General features: G+C 37.5%; 1 protein-coding gene across 1 annotated transcript in view; it reads left to right on the plus strand.

Moving 5' to 3' along the window:
- Window positions 1–19560, plus strand: part of THSD7B (thrombospondin type 1 domain containing 7B) — a 913367-nt gene that overhangs the window by 408933 nt on the left and 484874 nt on the right. The window contains exon 7 of the mRNA XM_019021646.4: window positions 171–368. Within this exon, the coding sequence (XP_018877191.3) occupies window positions 171–368 (198 nt within the window). The remainder of the gene's footprint in view (window positions 1–170; window positions 369–19560) is intronic.

Consider the following 19560-nt stretch of genomic DNA (forward strand, 5'->3'; position numbering starts at 1 on the left):
TCTACATCTCATCCTCTCACTTCACAAAGAATAAAACACATCAAGATAATGCGTGCTTTGCTCGAGCAATGAGTACTCGAATAAAACTTTTCATCTCTCACCCAGCTGCTTCTTTTCCTTTCCTGGAAAAGAGTGGAATTCTCTGAAAATTCTTTTCTCTCTCTTTTTAGGATTTAGAACGAGGCAGCGCCATGTCCTCATGGAATCTACGGGGTCTGCAGGGCATTGCCCTCATTTGGTGGAGTCTGTTCCTTGTGAGGATCCAATGTGCTACCGATGGCTGGCATCAGAAGGGATCTGTTTCCCTGATCATGGAAAATGTGGCCTGGGACATCGCATTCTGAAGGCTGTCTGCCAGAATGACCGCGGTATGACCCAGTGACCCACTAGAGGTGTTAGGATGTTAAGTATCAGCCAAATAATACATGACCACCCTTCAATAGGTCATTCTCATGAGGAAGAGAAGCACAGCCTTTCTTATCCTTGAATATTTATGTTTACATCAAGTGACACATTGCTGCAAAGTAAGATGCCGTGACTTAATATGGGTCCACATACTCCATGACAGAACACTATTTGATTGTACTTAAATGCAATACAGCAAACCTAGAGATTTCTAAAGAGTTTTTAATTTGTCAAAAAAACAGAAAACAAATCTCTTGGATAGTGTTCAACTTATCCATATAAAACAAGTAAAAGCCAATGTATAACATGCCTTTATATATTATAAACAAATATCATCTTGTTAAGAATCCAGGACTGAAACGTCCTTCAAGTTAAAAAAACAACCAAAGAAAACTAGGTGGCTTTTTGTTTATATGACATTAGAGTTGAATCAGCTATAGACACAATACTAACATTTCCAAAGAACTGTTTTTAAATACAAGTTGTCAAGATTTACAAAACTATTAACAATGATGTCTTTCCTCGATCAGCAAGCACCTGGTAGGTTATTTGAAATGAAAGGTGATTCCGAAAACATGTGTCATGTGGAAATAAGAAAAGTGACATGTAAAACCTTGATCCTGAACTTGAAAAAAATTTCAGTGCCTTGGAAGAATATCGTGTATATTTATTAATCAGCTCTGCCATGAGAAGCCCCACTTATAATGCTCATGATATGTGGGATGAAGCGTTTTGAACTTATGCAGCTAAGTAATCCATAGAACAGAAGTAAATCACAAAATAGATTCAGAGCACACAGGGGTGATATATATTGCAAAGCTTTTCATTCCTTTTTTTTCTCTCTCCCTCCCTCCCTCTCTTCATCCTTTCTTCATTTCTTCCTTTCTTCTTTCTTTTCAATCATTACCATAATTACACAGATATAGATTTTGTCAGGTGATATAATTGGTTACCTGTGGAAACCAGGTGATTATTTAATTAAAGGGCAATAACAGATTGTATTAGCTACAGCAGAGAGTTAAAACTAATAGCAACTCCTGTGAATATTAACATATAATTTTTGAATTGTGGTAACATATGTGCAATTTAGTAACAGATCACTTTTGTATTGCTTTGTTTGTTTTCTAATAAGACGTATATTTTTTGGTCTTTGTCCCTGGCTCCTTATCACAGAGCTCCTAAAACCCTGGTTATTTCCTGAGATACAGGGGTGCTAGGAGAATCTTTTGTTTTAATAGTTGGTCTTTAATCGTGGTTCCTGACACAGCTCTTAAATCCCTTGGAATTTCCTGAGTGCAAGGCCTGCCTTATTCTAATGAAGTAATGCTTGGTGAGCTTCTGGATGGGAGATGATCACCAGAAAGACCAAACCATGATTAGAAGCTTAGGGATTTCAGTTCACCCACTGGAAGCAAGAGAGGGGCTGGAGATTGGGTTAATTATTGATCCTACTTACATAAACACCTCTGAACTATGAGGTACAGAGAGCTTCTGGGCTGCTGGAAATGTGGCAGTGCTGAGAGGGTGGCAGATCCCAGCAAGGGGATGGAAGCCCTGCACTCTGTCCCCCATACCTTGCCCTGTGCATCTTTTCCTCATGAATCTCTTCTGGCTTTTCATGTATATTCTTTGTAATATCCTTTGTGATAAACCAATACATGTAAAATGTTTCCCTGAGTTCTGTAATATGTCCTAGGAAATTATAGCACCTGAGGAAGGAGTTGTGGAAACCCCGATGTATAACCATGGGTCAGAAGCACAGGCGACAGTCGGGGACTTGAGACGGGCATCTGAAGTGAGCGGCAGTCTTGCAGGACTGAGCCCATAACCTGTGGGATCTAATACTAATTCCAAATAGATAGTGTTAGAGTTGAGTTAAATTGCAGGATGCCCAGGTGGTGTTGGAGAATTGTGTGGTTACAGAAGTGTTCTGTGTTGAGTTTGGAGTAAGAAGTGAAGTATGGAAGTTTAAAACGTGAGCTCTAGAGTTAGATAGGTTGCAGTTTCAACTCTGCTACTCACCTGCTAAGTGATCTCAGGAAATTTATTTAACTAGGAAGCATCCTTTCTTTCAGCTGCCAAGTGGGGTAATAAAACCTCCCTCTCACTCTTAAGACTGTGAGAGTTAAATTAGTTATGTAACAATGATTAGTGCAGTGGCAATGATTTTTTGAATGGCATATAACCATTCAAAAAAGGCATAAACTTATTTTACGTATATTTTAAAGTACAATTATTATTCTACCTGGTCCTGAAGAATTGGTCGAAGAGCATTCTTTTAAAACATGAAAATAATAAGGAGGATTCGAATAGCCATAACTAATTCTTCCTCCCCAGCTCCAGCTAAGGAAACAGGAAGATCATTGGTTTGGTTGGAACCCAGTGATAAATGACTCTCATGCTTTGTTATCTCACAGCAGATATTGGAGGGTTGTCATGATATCTCTGTCCACTTGGCTAGGAACTTCTTTCATAATTTATGCTGAGCCTTCTACAATCATCAGCTTTACTGTTTTACAGCAGTTTCAGAGCTTTCTTGCTTATTCCTGTGAAATGACTAATTTTCAGCTTTTGACCTACACACTGAACTTATGTGTGCAGAAGAGGGAATTAATATTTGTTCATATCAGCTCCATGAAGTCTTTGTGGTTTTTAAATACCTGAATGACTCCCTCATCGTTTGTGGGGCAGTGGCCATGGTCGCGGTTCTGGGAACATGCTTGGCTTCCTGGTGGCTGAAGCTGTCTTTTGTTCTGTGTGAAACTGAAAATGTGGTCTGGTTACACTTTTTGTGATTCAGCTTCAGTGTGAATCCCGGGTGATTGATGATAGAAGTTTGGCAGAGAAGTGCTCCTGTTTGACTCCTACATATTATCAGGGTTTTTCCATAACTACAGGAGTTGACAGAACTGTTGACATTAATTTAAATGCCTGGAGAAAGACAGGTTTGAGATATACAGTGTCCTTTGATTTCCTTTTGTTTTTTTCTTTGTAACATTTGATATTTTCCTCCGTCACTCTTGGTTTATTAATTGCTTCATAGACACTTTATTTCAGAATTTGTTTTGAATTTAACAGATGAGACCAAAAGAAATACTTTATTTTTGATTTTTTAAAAAACCACTTACATTAGATCTACTCAGACTTGAGGCCTACCGTAATTTGTAAGGGTAACTTGGCTTGTTTACCATTTTTAGACTTTTACATATGATCTCCTTCTAGATATCCTGCATATAGGTGTTTAGAAAGGAACATTCAACATCCCTGCCAAGTATCTATGTCCCATTCAAATTGTGGAACCATGAGATTTCTACATAAGCTTGACCAAGATTCTGTAGGACTCTCGACAGTGTCTTGTTGGGTGTCCTTGTTAGCTGCTAGGAAGACATATTGCTCTTCCCCAGGAGTTTGTTTAGACCATTAGCTTACAAACTTCAAAAATATATAATCTATGTCACATCGAAACCAGGGAGTATTTGGAAATAGCAATTTCTGATGTGCCTAAACTTTGTGGATTAGTTTAAGAATGTGGTCTACTTTGGGTTATCTTAGATTCGAGTAGTCATCTCTAATTCCTACAGCTATCTCTGCTTTGTTCCATTCTCTACTTTGATTTATTAGCAATACTATCAGTGCCTCTGAAGCTCCTCTTTCTCCCTCAAGCCTGTAATTATAGCAAACAATATGTTAGTCAGTGATATTTATTTTCAAGAGGTAAATTGCTTAATAGATTGTATAAATGAGTGTTCTTATTTGGAATCTGATTTCCGAGTCTCTGATTGATGGAATAGCTTTGATTTCTGTCCTCTGCACAATATCTTATCAAATGTCAATAGACATTTACGGAGCATTGAATATGCATAGGTTATTCTTGTCTCATTGACAAGTATGTTTCCTCATTTCAAAGTAGCACTTGAAATGTAAATGGAGTGAGATTCAAAAATGCAAGCCCAACATATTTCTCCCTTAGAATATCAAATTTACTCACTGCATTTTAAACATCAATTCTCAAACATATAACTGGTTCGTTATTGCCAGGTTTCACTGGCGATTGATCAAAGTTTACCACCAAGTGACATCTTCAAAAGCAAGTTGGAAAAACCCTCATAATGCCAGGGCAGTGGACAATGTTCCCAGTGGTTGGCAAGTGACTACTATGTATCATCTTTCATGTGCCCACAATGCAAAGTGGGCAGAAGACTCCATGGGGTCATTGGATAAACACCTGTCTGCCTGCTGTAGCAGTCAGACCTGGAGCACTCACCCATAACTTTTGCCCCATAATTTGCCAAATAGGCTATCTTGAAAAAAAAAAAGTGTTTACATGTTTCAGCAAACATCTTCATTCAGAGGTAATGCAACATACAATCTGCACTTCTAGAAGGCAAATACCCACACTAGTGAAGGGTGTAATAGATCACAAAGAACAAAGTTCACATGTTGAGAGGCATGGAGTTAGAGTTCTGCAGTGTTGCCAAAAACACTCCCTTGCATACAAGGTTTTTTTATTTTCACAGTTGCACTATGCCTTTTCCATGCAAATATTTTTCTCAAGCTATGTATATATTTGCACAGCACTAGGAATGATTTTGCATCATTAAAGTAGCTTTGCTTTTTATTTCAAGGATATTTTTCTAGGGGTCTTTGCCTTAAATCATTAACTGTGAACACTCCAAGAATGTTACCTTTAATCTTGGCTAAAATGGCATGTACTTGTAAGCTCTAACACTGTAAGTACCTTTTTAAGGAGGACTTCAACTGGTGGAAATGTGTTAGAATAATCAGTTACCTACGTTGGATCAGATATTTTTAAAATGTTTTTACGTCTGTGATTGGAGTTGAAAGTTTTGTTTTGTTTGTTTGTTTTATTTTTAGATCTCAAAAATGTTCTTTGGCTTACCTGTGAGAATAATGTCAGACTCCATTCAAATAAAAATTATTTTTTGGAATATTTTGCGATTCGCCAGAATTCTAAAGAGAACTCCTTTTGTGTTGTCTTTATTTTTAAACTCTTAGATTATGCTGTATCTCCTGTTGTTAACAAATGCTGCTTTACTTCTGCTCTGTAAGTTTTTGCTTTTGCTTATAAGATATTCTAAATGCCATTTTAGTATAATATTTATTTTCTTGTATTTTAGGATGAAAGAAGAATAGATTATTCATCAGATATTTCTTTTTCACATAAGTATATTCCTTCAGTGAATCAACCTATTTAAAGAGATGCTACAAAATTCGAGCCACCTGAGGATATGTAGGCTCTAAAATAAAGTTAAAATGTGGATTTTCTAAAAGTTTTGAGAAATGGCAACTTGGTTAAAATAAATATGCAGTTTATTAAGATGTGCATTTTAGAAAGGATAATAGTAATCAGATTTATCTTTTCTTTTTTAAGAAAGTAACTATCATTTTTTCTTATGCTATCAGTTTTTTATTTGTGTAGGAAAACTCCCACTTACCTTTATATAAGGACGAGAATCTTATCTTGCCAACATCTTGCCACCTGTTTGGAAGAATCGAAGAATGGGAGAATAAACATGGACATGCATTTGTATTAGCAATGCAGATTCAGAGAAATGGCCTTTTGGAATAGTCAGAAGTAATGGGTTGTAGCACACACCTTTGTTTCCTGCCCAGATCCCCTTGGCCATTTCCCGTTTTTGTGGGTGTCAGCCTGAAATTCCAGCTGATATCACCTACATCTCTTTGCCTAAGAAATGTCTCTGTTCACTGCAGTCTTGCTAGGGAATTGGCAACCCCAGGGAGCAGTCTTCATCTATTGATTGAGAGTTGGTGATACACACCCAGCTTCTTTCTTCTCGGTTGGAATAGCCTGGAGGTGTATGTTTGAAGCTGTTTCCTTATTGATTACCTACTCTTTACCAGGCTCCTCCCTTTCCTGCCTCACTTCCCCACTTTGTGACTGGCTCCCTGGCATGGCTTCCCAATAAGTACTTGTCCGGGAATCTTTGTCACAGAGTTTCATTATGACACAGCTCAAACTAAGACAAAGATACTTGGAAAGATATTTAGTCAATCCATTCCTATAGGAGATACAAAATCCAATTCAAATCATACCATGTTGATGATAGTTTTTAAAGAATTACCTTTCAAAGCAGAAATGATATAGTATCTCATGAGAGATCATTCAATATTTTGAACAACCCTCAGTCTTTATTCATTATTTGCTGTTATTCAAAGGGCTTCAATATATTGCTTCTGTTCTCCCTATGAAAACATAAAACATATTATTGAATTCCATTTATTTTCCAGTTAGGCAATCTGGGTAACATACATCATCTTGAGTCTTGTTTTTCAACTATTGAGTCATGTGTGACTCTGGAGGGGGACTAGGTTACTCTTATTTTCATTTTGTAGTTGATTCCAGATTGTATTGGAATAGTTCTGAAAAAGAAAAAGCCAAACAGACCTCTACTGGGTGTTAAGGTAATTACTTGTATAGGAAAATTGGGTCTGAAATGTTGGAGAGACATGGTGCTCTTATCTTGTTTCTTCTAGATCAGTGGTTCTGAAACTAGTAGGCATCAGAATCACCTGGTGGGCTTGTAAAAACACATGTTTCCAGCCCCTACCCCAGAGTTTCTGATTCAGTAGGGCTAGAATAGGGCTCCAGAACTTGTATTTCTAGCAAGTTCCCAGGTGATGCTGGTGTTGATCCAGGGACCAGACTTTGAAAAACACAGTTGTAAGCCAAAGAAGGACAATGAGCAGCTTCATAATGTTAGCATATAACAGAGAAGTAGGCTAGAGCATGTCTTACAAGGCATGTCTTACATTTAGTTAGAATCAAGAATAGTATTGGTCCAGGCACAGTTGCTCACACCTGTAATTCCAGCACTTTGGGAGGTCAAGGTGGGCGGATCACTTGAGGTCAGGAGACTGAGACCATCCTGGACAATATGATGAAACCCCATCTCTACTAAAAATACAGAAATTAGCTGGGCATGGCGGCACATGGCTGTAATCCCAGCTATTCGGGAGGCTGAGACAGGAGAATCGCTTGAACCTGGGAGGCGGAGGTTGCAGTGAGCCAAGATTGCGCCACTGTACTCCAGCCTGGTGACAAAGCTAAACTCCGTCTCAAAAAAAAAAAAAAAAAAAAAGTAGTAGTATTGGTCCTAATCTTGTTTCTTGTTTCCTGCTGCAGAAGTTATTCTTGAAATTCTTGAAATATTGCAGAAGCAAGCAGTGAGTAAATTTTTTTTTTTTTTACTTCTTTATTGTTACCTATGAATTACTAAATGATCAAATAGTGGAAAGCAATAGTGTTCTCTTGCAGGAACAGAAGACACGCAATATGTGAGATGAGTTATTTAGGTTTAGAGGAGAGAATTTTCATTTCAGCAGGCTGTCTTTTGCAGACCACCAACTGGTAGCAGTTTGGTGTCAGTGTCCTTACCTAAGGAAATGTGGTGATGACAAATACGTTGTATTAAATTTTGAAATGAACCTGACATTGCAGTTGAAAGTGTCAATAAGATCAGGCTGTGCTGTTCACGCTACAGGAATCAGACTGCAAGGGAGATTAAATTAGAAAGTTTTTGTAGCCAAGTTCCTCGTTCCCTTTCATTTAGTTGTCTTGCAGTGAAATTAAAGATGAAACTCTAATAATGTTTGGCAATGAGGGAATCCAAAAGAGAAAAATAGACTCATTCTAATCAGAGTTTCCCCATCCACGTTTGATGTGAAGGTGGGAGTAGATGTAAACTGGTGAATCAATTTAAATGCTAAAGAGAGAGGAACTGCAATGCAGGTTTAAATATATTTACTGTATGTTGTCTCGATAAACAGGCATTGTATTTCGAATTACTTCCAATTTCCACCCTGCTGCATACGTAGACATTGCAAGATAGCTTTTGTCTTTTTTCTCCTTTAGAAAGGGGCCTAAATAAATGACTGTTCCCATCACTACTCCACCAATGTTTCACAATCAGACTAAATGTAATCTGTTTTTTCCAGACTTTAATATTTAGAAATAGCTTAGAGCAAATTGCTTCCTGAGTTGTGCCTGTGTCTCTCATAGGAATGCTGTCTCCTTTTTCTATCTCTTCTGAAATTCTTATTAGGCAATCAACTTTCTGTTCCCATTCTATATGATTCAAGAAGCAAAATGAGTCACAGATTGTACTGATATTTCAAAATGTAGCTCATGTGATTAAATGGTCAACCCAACCTTTCAGTGAGAATTAATGTGAGATTGTCACCCTTGCTATCCTTTTCATCTTCCCCCCAGACATGTCCTAAATTTTTCTATTCCCTATTGTATTCCACTGTAATGCCAATAACAGGGATTAGTTATAGCATTAGTCACAGGGACACAGTTTTGTTTTCACTTTCTGAAATGTATTTTAAAGTGGTATTCTGCTGTTTCATGTGACCATTGGCTCATTACTCTTGGCACATCTACCAGTTTTCCCTCTATGTAGACACAAAAAAAGTAATGAACATGGATAAAACACTTCTCCATTATGACAGAGTAATTTTTACTGGTGGTATGGCCAATATGACTAGATAAGGAAAAGTAATCAGAGGTTTACACATTCTGTACCTGTTCAAATGTGTTCAGGAAATATAGTGGGAAAAAAAAAGCCCTCCTAGGAAGGCCCTTCTACCCCATGCAAAATCAGTAATTTTTTTACTTAATCTTATAATCAAATATTTTTTGAATTACTAAATTAATGTATACATATACTTTAACTGATTCATGAGTCAGGAATTCATAGTGTGTAACCTTTTGTGCTCCGAAATTCCGTAGCTCAAAATCAGTGCTCCTTTACCTCTGTTACCTTGATGGTAATTTTCTTCCACAGTCAGAGTCATGTTGTTCCCCTGCCTGAGATGCTTATCCTCCTCTTCTTCTTTGGCTAATTCTTATTTATCCTTTAAAAACTTGAATTGGTGTCCTTCAAGAAACATTTTCTTCACTCTCACTCCAACTGTCTTATGCTGGTCTAGAATCTCAAGTGAATATTATGTTTATCACCTGTGCAAGATTATTTGTCACAGCCATTAATGGTAATTTTATTTCCTTTATAGGTTATTGGTTCAGAAATGGGTAACGTTAAATTTATTTAGGTCAACAAGATATGAGAAGAGGGACTTGAACAAGGAATGGTGTTGTTTTAATTGCTGCTGTGATCCATCTTATTATAACAGGATATGTAGCTTCAGGATAAAGGCATTACTGTGTACAGTAGGTCAGAGATGGAAAGATACTATGGGTCCTGGAAGATATTGTTGAGCCACTGAATCAACAGTGCGAGCACTGGCTGTTATGTGAGACAATATATTTCCTTACTGTTAAAGCCAGTTTCTATCAGAGTATTTAACAGTTGCTGCAGAAATCATTATAACTGATAGACTGCTCATCGTTTGTGTTATCATAACAGTTTGTGATTCAGTTATCAATGCCTTTACTGTATTATATTAAAATTGTGTTTATTTCTCTGTTTCTGCCATTTGACTCAGCTTCTCAAGGGCACATACCATGACTCATTTATCATTTTATTCTTGGCATGATACCAGAGTATCTGGTATATTAAGGTACACTCAATGTTTATAGAATTTGAAAGAGTTATTTCAATTGATTCACACAATAGCCCAATTGGGAATTATTATTATTTTTTATTCCAAATTTACTGATGAGAAAATTGTAGGCAGAGATGTTGATAGTTTAAAGTCACTCAACTAGTAATTTCTGATACCAGAAGTTTGAACTTCAGTTGCAGGACTCCAAACCAGTGCTTATTCTGCTTTATGAATCTTGGTAAATGCATGTCACATGTACCAACTACATTGACCCTGCCCTGTACCAGACTATGCAATAACTTTCAATAGTTAAGATGTTATTTTTTGGTAAAGTCCAACTTGGCCTGAGATTTATTCTCAATGCAGCATTAGACGCAATTGTGCCAACTCACTGGGCTAGACTCGTGAAACCTATTCCTAACCATACACTAAGCATATTGCCTTTTCTTTCCTTAGTGTGAGCTAAGAGCAAGAGAGATCACCTGTACAATGAAAACATAAAGCCCACACACATTTCCCTCTGGCACAATGTGAATTTAAGTTAGATATATAGTACATACTTATCTGGTTTTCCCTGCAACTGTAATTCTAATCTTGATCATATTCAGACAGCTAAACAGCATAGAATTTATTCGTCAGAATGGATTGGAAGGAGAGAGAAGCAGAGTTTCTGAAAAAGGAGATATGTGAAATCACAAAGAAGATAGGAGACAGCTCTTTAGGGATAAACAGCTTTTCACTCCTTCATCGTAGAGATATTCCTAGAGGAGGGTGACAGCGGAGCTGCTAATAACACCATATTGGGAAGTTTGAGAAAGTTTGGTAAAAAGCAAGCAAAATTCGATACACCAAAGTGGTCTTTATTACATCAGAGTTCATTAAATATGCTTAACTAAGGATTCACTGGGAAGGAGAGGTAGTTATTTCTGTGTTGTTCCAGAAGGCAAATAGGTAGAAATAAAAAGATGACAGATGCTGGCCTAACATTAGAATACATGTTCCATTATAGCTGCCTAGCAATGGTGAGTAATGAGCTCAGTGTCACCAGAGGCATATTTACAGAGGCTGGGACCAGCTCTTAGGGTTTCTGCAGGGGAATCTCCTCAGTATCCTGCAAGTGAGGGTAGCTCTGTGGACCATCTGCTGCCACTTTGGACAGGACAATTTTGTATTTTTCCTCGTTGTCCTGCAATTAATGATATGTAGCATCTCTGGCACTCCCCCATGGATTGACAGTCATGTCCCCTCATCATCATGGCAAACAAAATGGACCACATAGTTTTTATTGTCCCCATAAGGCGTGGTGATATTGCTCTTGGTAGAAAACCACAGGCAAGGAGATGTCTAGTTTTTCCCAAATTATCAAGATTATGTTTAATTACATAATTGATTTTAATTAATCAATTTTAATATTAAAATTTAAGTTAGAATGGATTAAGGAAATTAGCAGTATATTTTGAGTGCATTGTAATTAAAAGCTAAAATAAGATCAGGCTGCAAGTTTAAATTGGAAACTTCAGGTAAATAGAAAATTCACTTACCCAGAAGGGCCAATCAGCATCCTTATTTGTAAATAGGGTTTCTTTGTTTATAAGGCGTCCAAGCAGGTATAAGAAGATAATATGAAAGGGAAAGTATAACTACATCTTTAGAGAAATACTAAGGCATATGGGCATTTGTTTATTGAAACAAGTAGGACCCTGTGCTTTAGGAACTTGGCAGGGAGCACAATCACAAAATCATTTCCATGCAATATTTATCACAGGCACAGCTGAGAGAAACAGTGTATGTCCAGATATTCTGAAATCCTTCCCTGAATTAATTCTGACTGGAGAGAGCTGTGTGCCTGGAGAACATAATATTGACAACTTACAGAATTGTTTTTACAGAAATGTTCACAGCTGTGATAGTGTATGAAGCTGCCTGTAGTGTATGAAGCTGCCTATAGTGTATGAAGTTATAAGACTCTTCACCATGAAACTCATTGTCGTTTCTTCAAAAGGTATGAGATTTAGGGTCATTATCTTGTATGTTTCCGCATCCTGTATGAGAATCCGTAGGAGTAACACTGGTCCGTTCTAAATCAAATATACTCGCCCATCTCTTTGTAATAATATAGCTTCCAGCGTAGGTTGAGTGCACCCTGAAAATTATACTGATGACCGGATTCCCAGATTGTCTCCTTCCTGGACTCATTTTACGTCCTTCCTTTCTTTCATATCATTTGAGTGTCATCGTGTATACTGTGTATCACTCCTAATTTCTCCACTTGCTAGGTGTGTGACTTTGAGAAAGTTACTGCTGTCTTTGGCATCTCAGTTTTGCTGTGAGAAATGGAAATTAGAATAGGACCTACATCATAAATTTGATATAGATGCTGATTTCATCTATGTCAAGTTCTTAAAACACTTCCTGGCATGTGAATACTGCTGCAGAAATGTCAGCTCTTATCATTATTATAATTATCTTTCATTTTGTGTAAACAAACTTACTTAAATACTTTATAGAATGAATTGGTGGTATCAGTTAGTGGAAATGACAACTGACTTTAGGCAATTGATTATCTCTCAGAGGCCTAGTTTCCAGACTTATGGTCGTAAGGATGCTATTTTGTAAAATTTTTGTTTTATTAACTCTTTTGTATTTTAAAATCTTTAGATTTACAGAAACATTGAAGAGTTGAGGAAACAGTACAATGCGTTCCTTTGTATTCCTTGTGCACTGCCCCAATGTAAACATCTCACATAACCATAGTTCAATGATCAAAAATTAGAAATTTAACACTGGTATAATATAGCTTGTTTTGAGGGTTAAAAAAGATAACATGAAGGCTTAACGGAAGATCTGGCAGCTATCTTGATTTTTCTGGAAGTTGCTCGTATCTGCAAGAGTGGAGTGTCTGGTAATCTTCAGTCAATCCAGATGTTTGAAAGCATTATTTACAAATGATGATTCTAAAAAGTTAGAATGTTTGAACTGGAAGGTGCAGGCATAGCCCACATTATAGTCTGAGATCACGTTCTTAAAAAGAATGACTTGTTTTTTTTTAAGTAATTAAAGAAAATGCCTTAGTAATAGCACAATTTACTATAAATCCTGGCATATCCCTCTGGTAATGGGGAGGAAATTTTGTGGCCTCAGGCTCTGATAGTAACATGAGCCAAGCAGCTATGGGATGGGCCATAATTATACCCAGTGTCAAAACAAGGGACCTAGGTATTGATAGATGTAGGCCTTTACATGCAATAGGAAAGAACATCTATGGAAAATCAATTTCTTTGTTGTGAAAAATGGCTCATTGTCATTTCTAACATTTTACTTTGGGCTGATTTCATTTTTAGTGTTCAAATTTGTTTATGTTGTACAATAAGGGTGTAAAATGCCTGTGTTCTCTAGTGGTTTTGATTAAAGATAATGGAACCTTCTGTTTATATACTACTTTCCACTTTCAAAATGCTTACTTTCACTTACATTATTTCATTTTACTCCTCACAACAGCCCTGGCTGGTGGTCAGGCATTGGTGGTTCTCACAGTTCTGCAAGCTGGAAATCCAAGATCAAGGAAATAGCCAGGTTCAGTGTCTAGTGAGGAGTCCATCTCTGCTTCCAAGATGGTGCCTTTTCCTGCATCTTCAGGAGAGAAGGGACACTGTGTCCTCGTATGGTGAAATGCAGAGGAGGGAAAAAGGGCTAAGCACTGTGAGAAACCTCTATTACAAGGGCCTTAGTCCCATGCAGGTGAGGGGAGCCCTCATAACAAAATCTCCTCTTAATGGCCCATCTTCTTAATATTATCACATTGGCCATTAAGTTTTAACTCATGAATTTTTGAGGGTACACATTCAAACCACAGCAGTGACTTACTCCCATTTTACAACAGAGGAGATTGAAAATAAGGGAGGGTTAAGACATGCCTGTGATCACAAGGCAAGTGTATTTACAAAGTCTGAGCTCCTGAATCCTAGGATTCTATGTGGAAACACAGTTGAGACAGCTACTATGAAATAATGAAATTTGTATATCTAAAAGTGTCTATCACTTATGCAATCTAGGGGAATTTTTTAAAATTCCACATGTACATATCCATATTCATATCAACTGTCTATATTTGTCTATATTGTCTATATGTCATATGTCTAAGTCTATATCTATATCTAGCTGCTTCTAACATTCTCATTCCTTAGACCAATATTTTGGGCAAGAGAAGAAAAGAAAGCCAGAGATCCAGAGGCAAGGCAAAAATAATAGAAAGCCCACTGTACTAGAAAACTATTCTTAAGGCATAGATGGGCCAAAAGTAATTTGAAATTTGTTTGGAAGTGATAATAGGTATTTGGGAGTATGAGGCTTCATTCTACTCTCCCAAAATGAAATTATTGGGAAAAGTTCTTTATTCTCTTTTGAATTATATATAGTTAGTTATAGTCACAGATGAATGACTTTTAGCTTTTTGTTTTGTTTTGTCATTCCCTCATTCTCTCAGGTATCACAACAAATAGTGGACAGCTACATTATGGAGAATAAAAATGGCATGCCTGATCAAAAGCTTTGGGTGGCCCCAAAAAGGAGCCCGAGAATTGGCAAACAGTTATCCAGAAGAGAATATATTTCATACAATAAAAGCAACATATTTATATAACTTATTAAAGAAAGAAATTTGTGGGGAGTCTCTAGCCACAGGGCTGACTGCAAAGTTACATCTCTAGTGCCTTTTTTTTTCAACTTTTATTTTAGATTCTGGGGTTACATGTGCAGGTTTGTTACAAAGGTATATTGTGTGATGCTGATGTTTGGGGTACGATTGAATCCATCACCCAAGAAATGAGCATAGTCCCCAATAGCTGGTTTTTCGTCCATCCCTTGCCCCCTTTTGTACTCTCCAGTATCTATTGTTCTCATATTTATGTTCATGTGTACTCATGTTTTAACTCCCACTTATAAGTGAGGATATGCAGTATTTGGTTTTCTGTTCCTGCTTTAGTTCACTTAGGATAATGGTCTCCAGAGCATCCACGTCACTGGAAAGGACATGATTTTGTCCTTTTATACGGCTGCATAGTATTCCATGATATATACATACCGTATTTTTTAATGCAATCCACCTTTGATGGGCATCTAGGTTGATTCTATGTCTCTGCTATTGTGACTAGCTCTGCAGTGAACCTATGAGTTCATGTGTTTGTGGTAGAACAGTTTATTTTCCTTTGGCTGTATACTCAGTAATAAGATTGCAGGGTTGAATTGTGTTTCTGTTTTAAGTTCTTTGGGAAATCTCCAAACTGCTTTCCACAGGGACTGAACTCATTTACATTCCCACCAACAGTGTATAAGCATTCCCTTTTCTCTACGGCCTTGCCAGCATCTGTTGTTTTTTGACTTTTTAACAAAAGCCATTCTGACTAAGATGGTATCTCATTGTGGTTTTGATTTGCATTTCTCTGATGATTAGTGATGTTGAGCATTTTTTTCATGTTTGTTGTCCACTTGTATATCTTCTTTGGAGAAGTATCTGTTCATACCCTTTGCCTACTTTTTAGTGTGGTTATTTTGTTTTTGCTTGTTGATTTAAGTTCCTTGTTGATTTTGGATATTAGGCCTTTGTTGGATGCAGAGTTTGAAAATATTTCTTCCCATTCTATAGGATGTCTGTTTACTGTATCGATAGTTTTTCTTGCTGTGCAGAAGCTCTTTAGTTTAATTAGGTTTCACTTGTCAATTTTTGTTTTTGTTGCAATTGCTTTTAAGGACCTAGCCATAAATTATTTGCCAAAGCCCGTGTTGTGAAGGGTATTTCCTAGGTTTTCTTCTAAGAATTTTATAGTTTGAGGTTTTCTTTTTCAGTCTATATCTTGAGTTAATTTTTGTATATGGTGAAAGGTGAGGGTTCAGTTTTATTCTTCCGCATATGGCTAGACAGTTATCCCAGCACCATTTATGGAATAGGGAGTCCTTTCCTTATTGCTTATCTTTATGGACTTTGGATGACTGTAGATGTGTGGCTTTATTTTTGAGTCCTCTATTTTGTTCCATTGATCTTTTTGTCTGTGTTTGTACCCATAGTATGTTGGTTTGATTACTGTTGTCTTGTAGTGTAGTTTGAAGTCAGGTAACATGATTCCTCTGAATTTGTTCTCTTTACTTAGGATTACTTTGACTATTAGGACTCTTTTTTGGTTCCATATGAATTTTAGAATTATTTTTTCTACTTGTATAAAAAATAACATTTGTAGTTTGATAGAAATAGTGTTGAATCTATACATTGTTTTGAACAGTATGACCACTTTAATATTGATTCTTCCAATCCATGAGCATGGATGTTTTTCCATTTGTTTCTGTCATATCTGATTTTTTTCAGCAGTGTTTTGTAGTTCTTTTTATAGAGATCTTTCACCTCCTTGGTAAGAAGTTTTCCTGGGTATTTTATTCTTTTTGTGGCTATTGTAAATGCAATTCCACTTACAATAGCCACAAAAAGAGTAAAATATCTAGTGCCTTTAAAAAATTATGCTCAGAAAATCCAAGTGGCTTATGTGATTGGGTAAAGAAAGTATAGATATGCTTTCCTAGGTGATCTTTCCATTCTTTCACTAGGAGATGTCATTTGAAGTCATTTTAGTGTCTGTGAAAATGTAGCCATTGCCAACCCTTTGACATTGGATAGCTATTGTCTTAGGAACTGCTCTGGGAGGACAGAGGCAACACTGAGAATGACAGCATGGCTTCTCCAGGGCGAAGGTGGACAGGTGGCTTGTGAACCAACCAGAGTGTTTCACAAAGGAATGACCTGACCTGCCTGTTCATCAGGAGATCTGTGAGCTCTACACAGTGACTTGCCACATAGACCATGGTGTGCAAGTTTTATACAAAGCTCAAGAGCAGCACTTCCTTTTAAGGGATTAGAGGGCAGGAAGTGTTTTGAATTCTCAGTTATCCTTTTGCCTGAAGAACTGTCCTGAAACCATGTTTGTAATCTTGAATAAATGCATTAGATCAATGCACAATGAGTTGCACAGTTGAGACAGATATCTTCCTGATCTCTGTGTTGTAAGAGGCTAGAAATACAAGATTAGAAGTTGATTTGGGAAGCGTGAAATGAATGCCAGAGTAACTACCACTACCCCAGAAAGCCATGAGAATCCTGAGAAAGGGGGTTATAGCTGTGGTGAAAGAAATATGTTGTTATTTATTTTGCATTATCTTTGGTGGTTAGATAATATCTTGTGTTGATAGACTATCATATTCAACCCGTATTTCCTTTGCTATATATAGTATATAATGTATACTTCATTTTTTCTCAATCTGGCTAATGTATTTTACTTATTTTTAATTTTTGTTCCAATGTTCCCTTCATCCACATCCCCTCCTACCTGTGTATGTACTCCTGATCTGAGATTTTAATATCAAATTTGAAAAAAAATATTCTGTATTTGCTTTCCATGGGAAATCCCCAATGTTTAGAGCTACCAGCTCTAGACACTGTAAGATAAGTCTCATTGTTCATCTGGTATCTCCAACACTTAGCATGGTGCCTGGCTCATGGTAGGTACTCAATATTTAAAGAATTAAATGAATGCTGGATTTACCCAATGACAATGTAGGAATCAAGATGTAAGAGCTAAAAGAATCGTAGGCATTGAATTCAACCCTTTCATTACACTGAGATTCAAAGGAGTTTACTTTTTCAAAGAAAGGTAGTGCTGAGACCAGAATCCAATCACCTTGCAGCCTGCCAAGAGCTCTTTCTCCCTCTCTATTTACCAGCAAATGGATATTTCATGTCTCAGACCAGTGCCACCTTCTTCTTGTTCTTATGAATTGGAGTGCTGAAGGTAGATACTCTATCTGGAAGTCTTCTAACCCATTCATTTAACAGATAATTTTCCAAATTATTTTCCATGGGATATTAGTTCCAGGGCCTCCTAATGAATAACCTGGAAAAATAGATCTTCCAATTAAATAAAAGTGTACAAGACTGCATATTTTATCTCTCTTATGGAAACTCATGATACATATTACCATAGAAAGGGCTGCAGGCAGAATACCTCTGAAGAAAACCTGCTTAATTGTGTTTCCTTGGGAGTGTCCTAAATTGTTGGAACATTGGATATTTTATTTGTAAAGTACATACTGACACTTTGTGGAATTGTTTTCCTAGAGATAGCATTTTGGGGATGGCTGTCATCTAACTTCCAGGTTTGACGATGTGTTACCCAGTGTTCTGCAGTCCTTAGGAGCAGCATCTCTTCTATGCTGTAGTAAATTTGAAAATGGACCTGGGCACTTTAAGATATGTATATATGGATATTAGCCATACCAGGCATTTATCAGAAACATATATTGTACTGAAGTTTTCACAGGAAAGATGGAGGAAGAGTTTTACATAGAGTGGTCATTTACCCCGGTTTGCTCAGTGAAACCCCATTTATCCCCATTGTCCTGCTGTCATTATGGATGCCACTACATTTCAACTTCAGAAATGTCCTGATTTTGACACATTGTAATTCTTCCAAGCCTAGAGCCACCGTATTAGCTATTGTTTTTCTCTTGGCCACATTCTCTTCTCTGGCAGCCAATTCCCATCTCATCTTCCTTCCTTCATTTTCCTCCACACCACACTCAGTTCCCACTTCCCTGGCTGCTTCTTTGTTAGGCAGAGTTGTCCTGTAGCTATATAAACCCAGGGGCAGCTCCTTTTCACCAGAAGTGAGGGTTCGTAAATTCTTGTCAGAAAACTGGTTTCTCCCTATCAAACGGTTTTCAACACTTGTCAAGAACCTATGAGTGAAAAAACCAGAAAGTTAACAACAACAACAAAAATCCCCCTGTATACATAGGCCCTGTAACATCGTCCCCAGCACTGAGCCTTTGCTTGTCCACATCCATTATGGTGTTCACTCTAGGCCCTGCTCTTTCTCAGGGCCTCTAGTGTCACCACTTAGGAAGCCACAAGGTCAACGTCACCCATGGCCTATGCCCTCTAGAGCTTCATTCAAGTCTGCTCCATCCACAGGGTCCTCCCCATGACCTATGCCCTCCAGAGCTTGGTTCAAATCTGCTCCATCCACAGGTTCCTGTCGTCAGGATTCTTCACACTGACCTTCTGGTCACTTCGTACCCCTCTCTACTTGCCATGGTACCATGCTCTGCATTGCATGTTTTTGTTGCGATTGCTTTTAAGAACTTAGCTACAAATTCTTTGCCAAGGGTATTTGTGACTCTGACTATGCAGACCTCACAGACGGCTCCCTTCTCTCATCTGCTATTTCACACAAACTTCTTACTGCATGGCTTCACATTTATTCAACTCTGTATTCTAAGTTGAGCTTCCTTCTTATATATGCTCCTCAAAAATAGAAACTGTCTTAATAAGTCTAAATTGCCTTCCATTCCTAGCACATTTTTAGACTCAAATCAGTCAGGGATTTTCAATCATAGAAGGTATTTTAGGTACCATCTAGTTCAGTCCTTAAACATGTTCAGAGACTTACGTGAGGTCACCCATTTGTGGAAAGCCAGTCCAGGTTGCCAGGAAGAACTGTGGGTTGATAAGGGAGAATAGCCCACAATTAAGGCTTGGAAGGTCTAGATCACTATGTAGGCTTCTGCTGG

This window comes from Gorilla gorilla, chromosome 11 (assembly GCF_029281585.2).
Source record: "Gorilla gorilla gorilla isolate KB3781 chromosome 11, NHGRI_mGorGor1-v2.1_pri, whole genome shotgun sequence".
In the NCBI taxonomy this organism is placed as follows: Eukaryota; Metazoa; Chordata; class Mammalia; order Primates; family Hominidae; genus Gorilla; species Gorilla gorilla.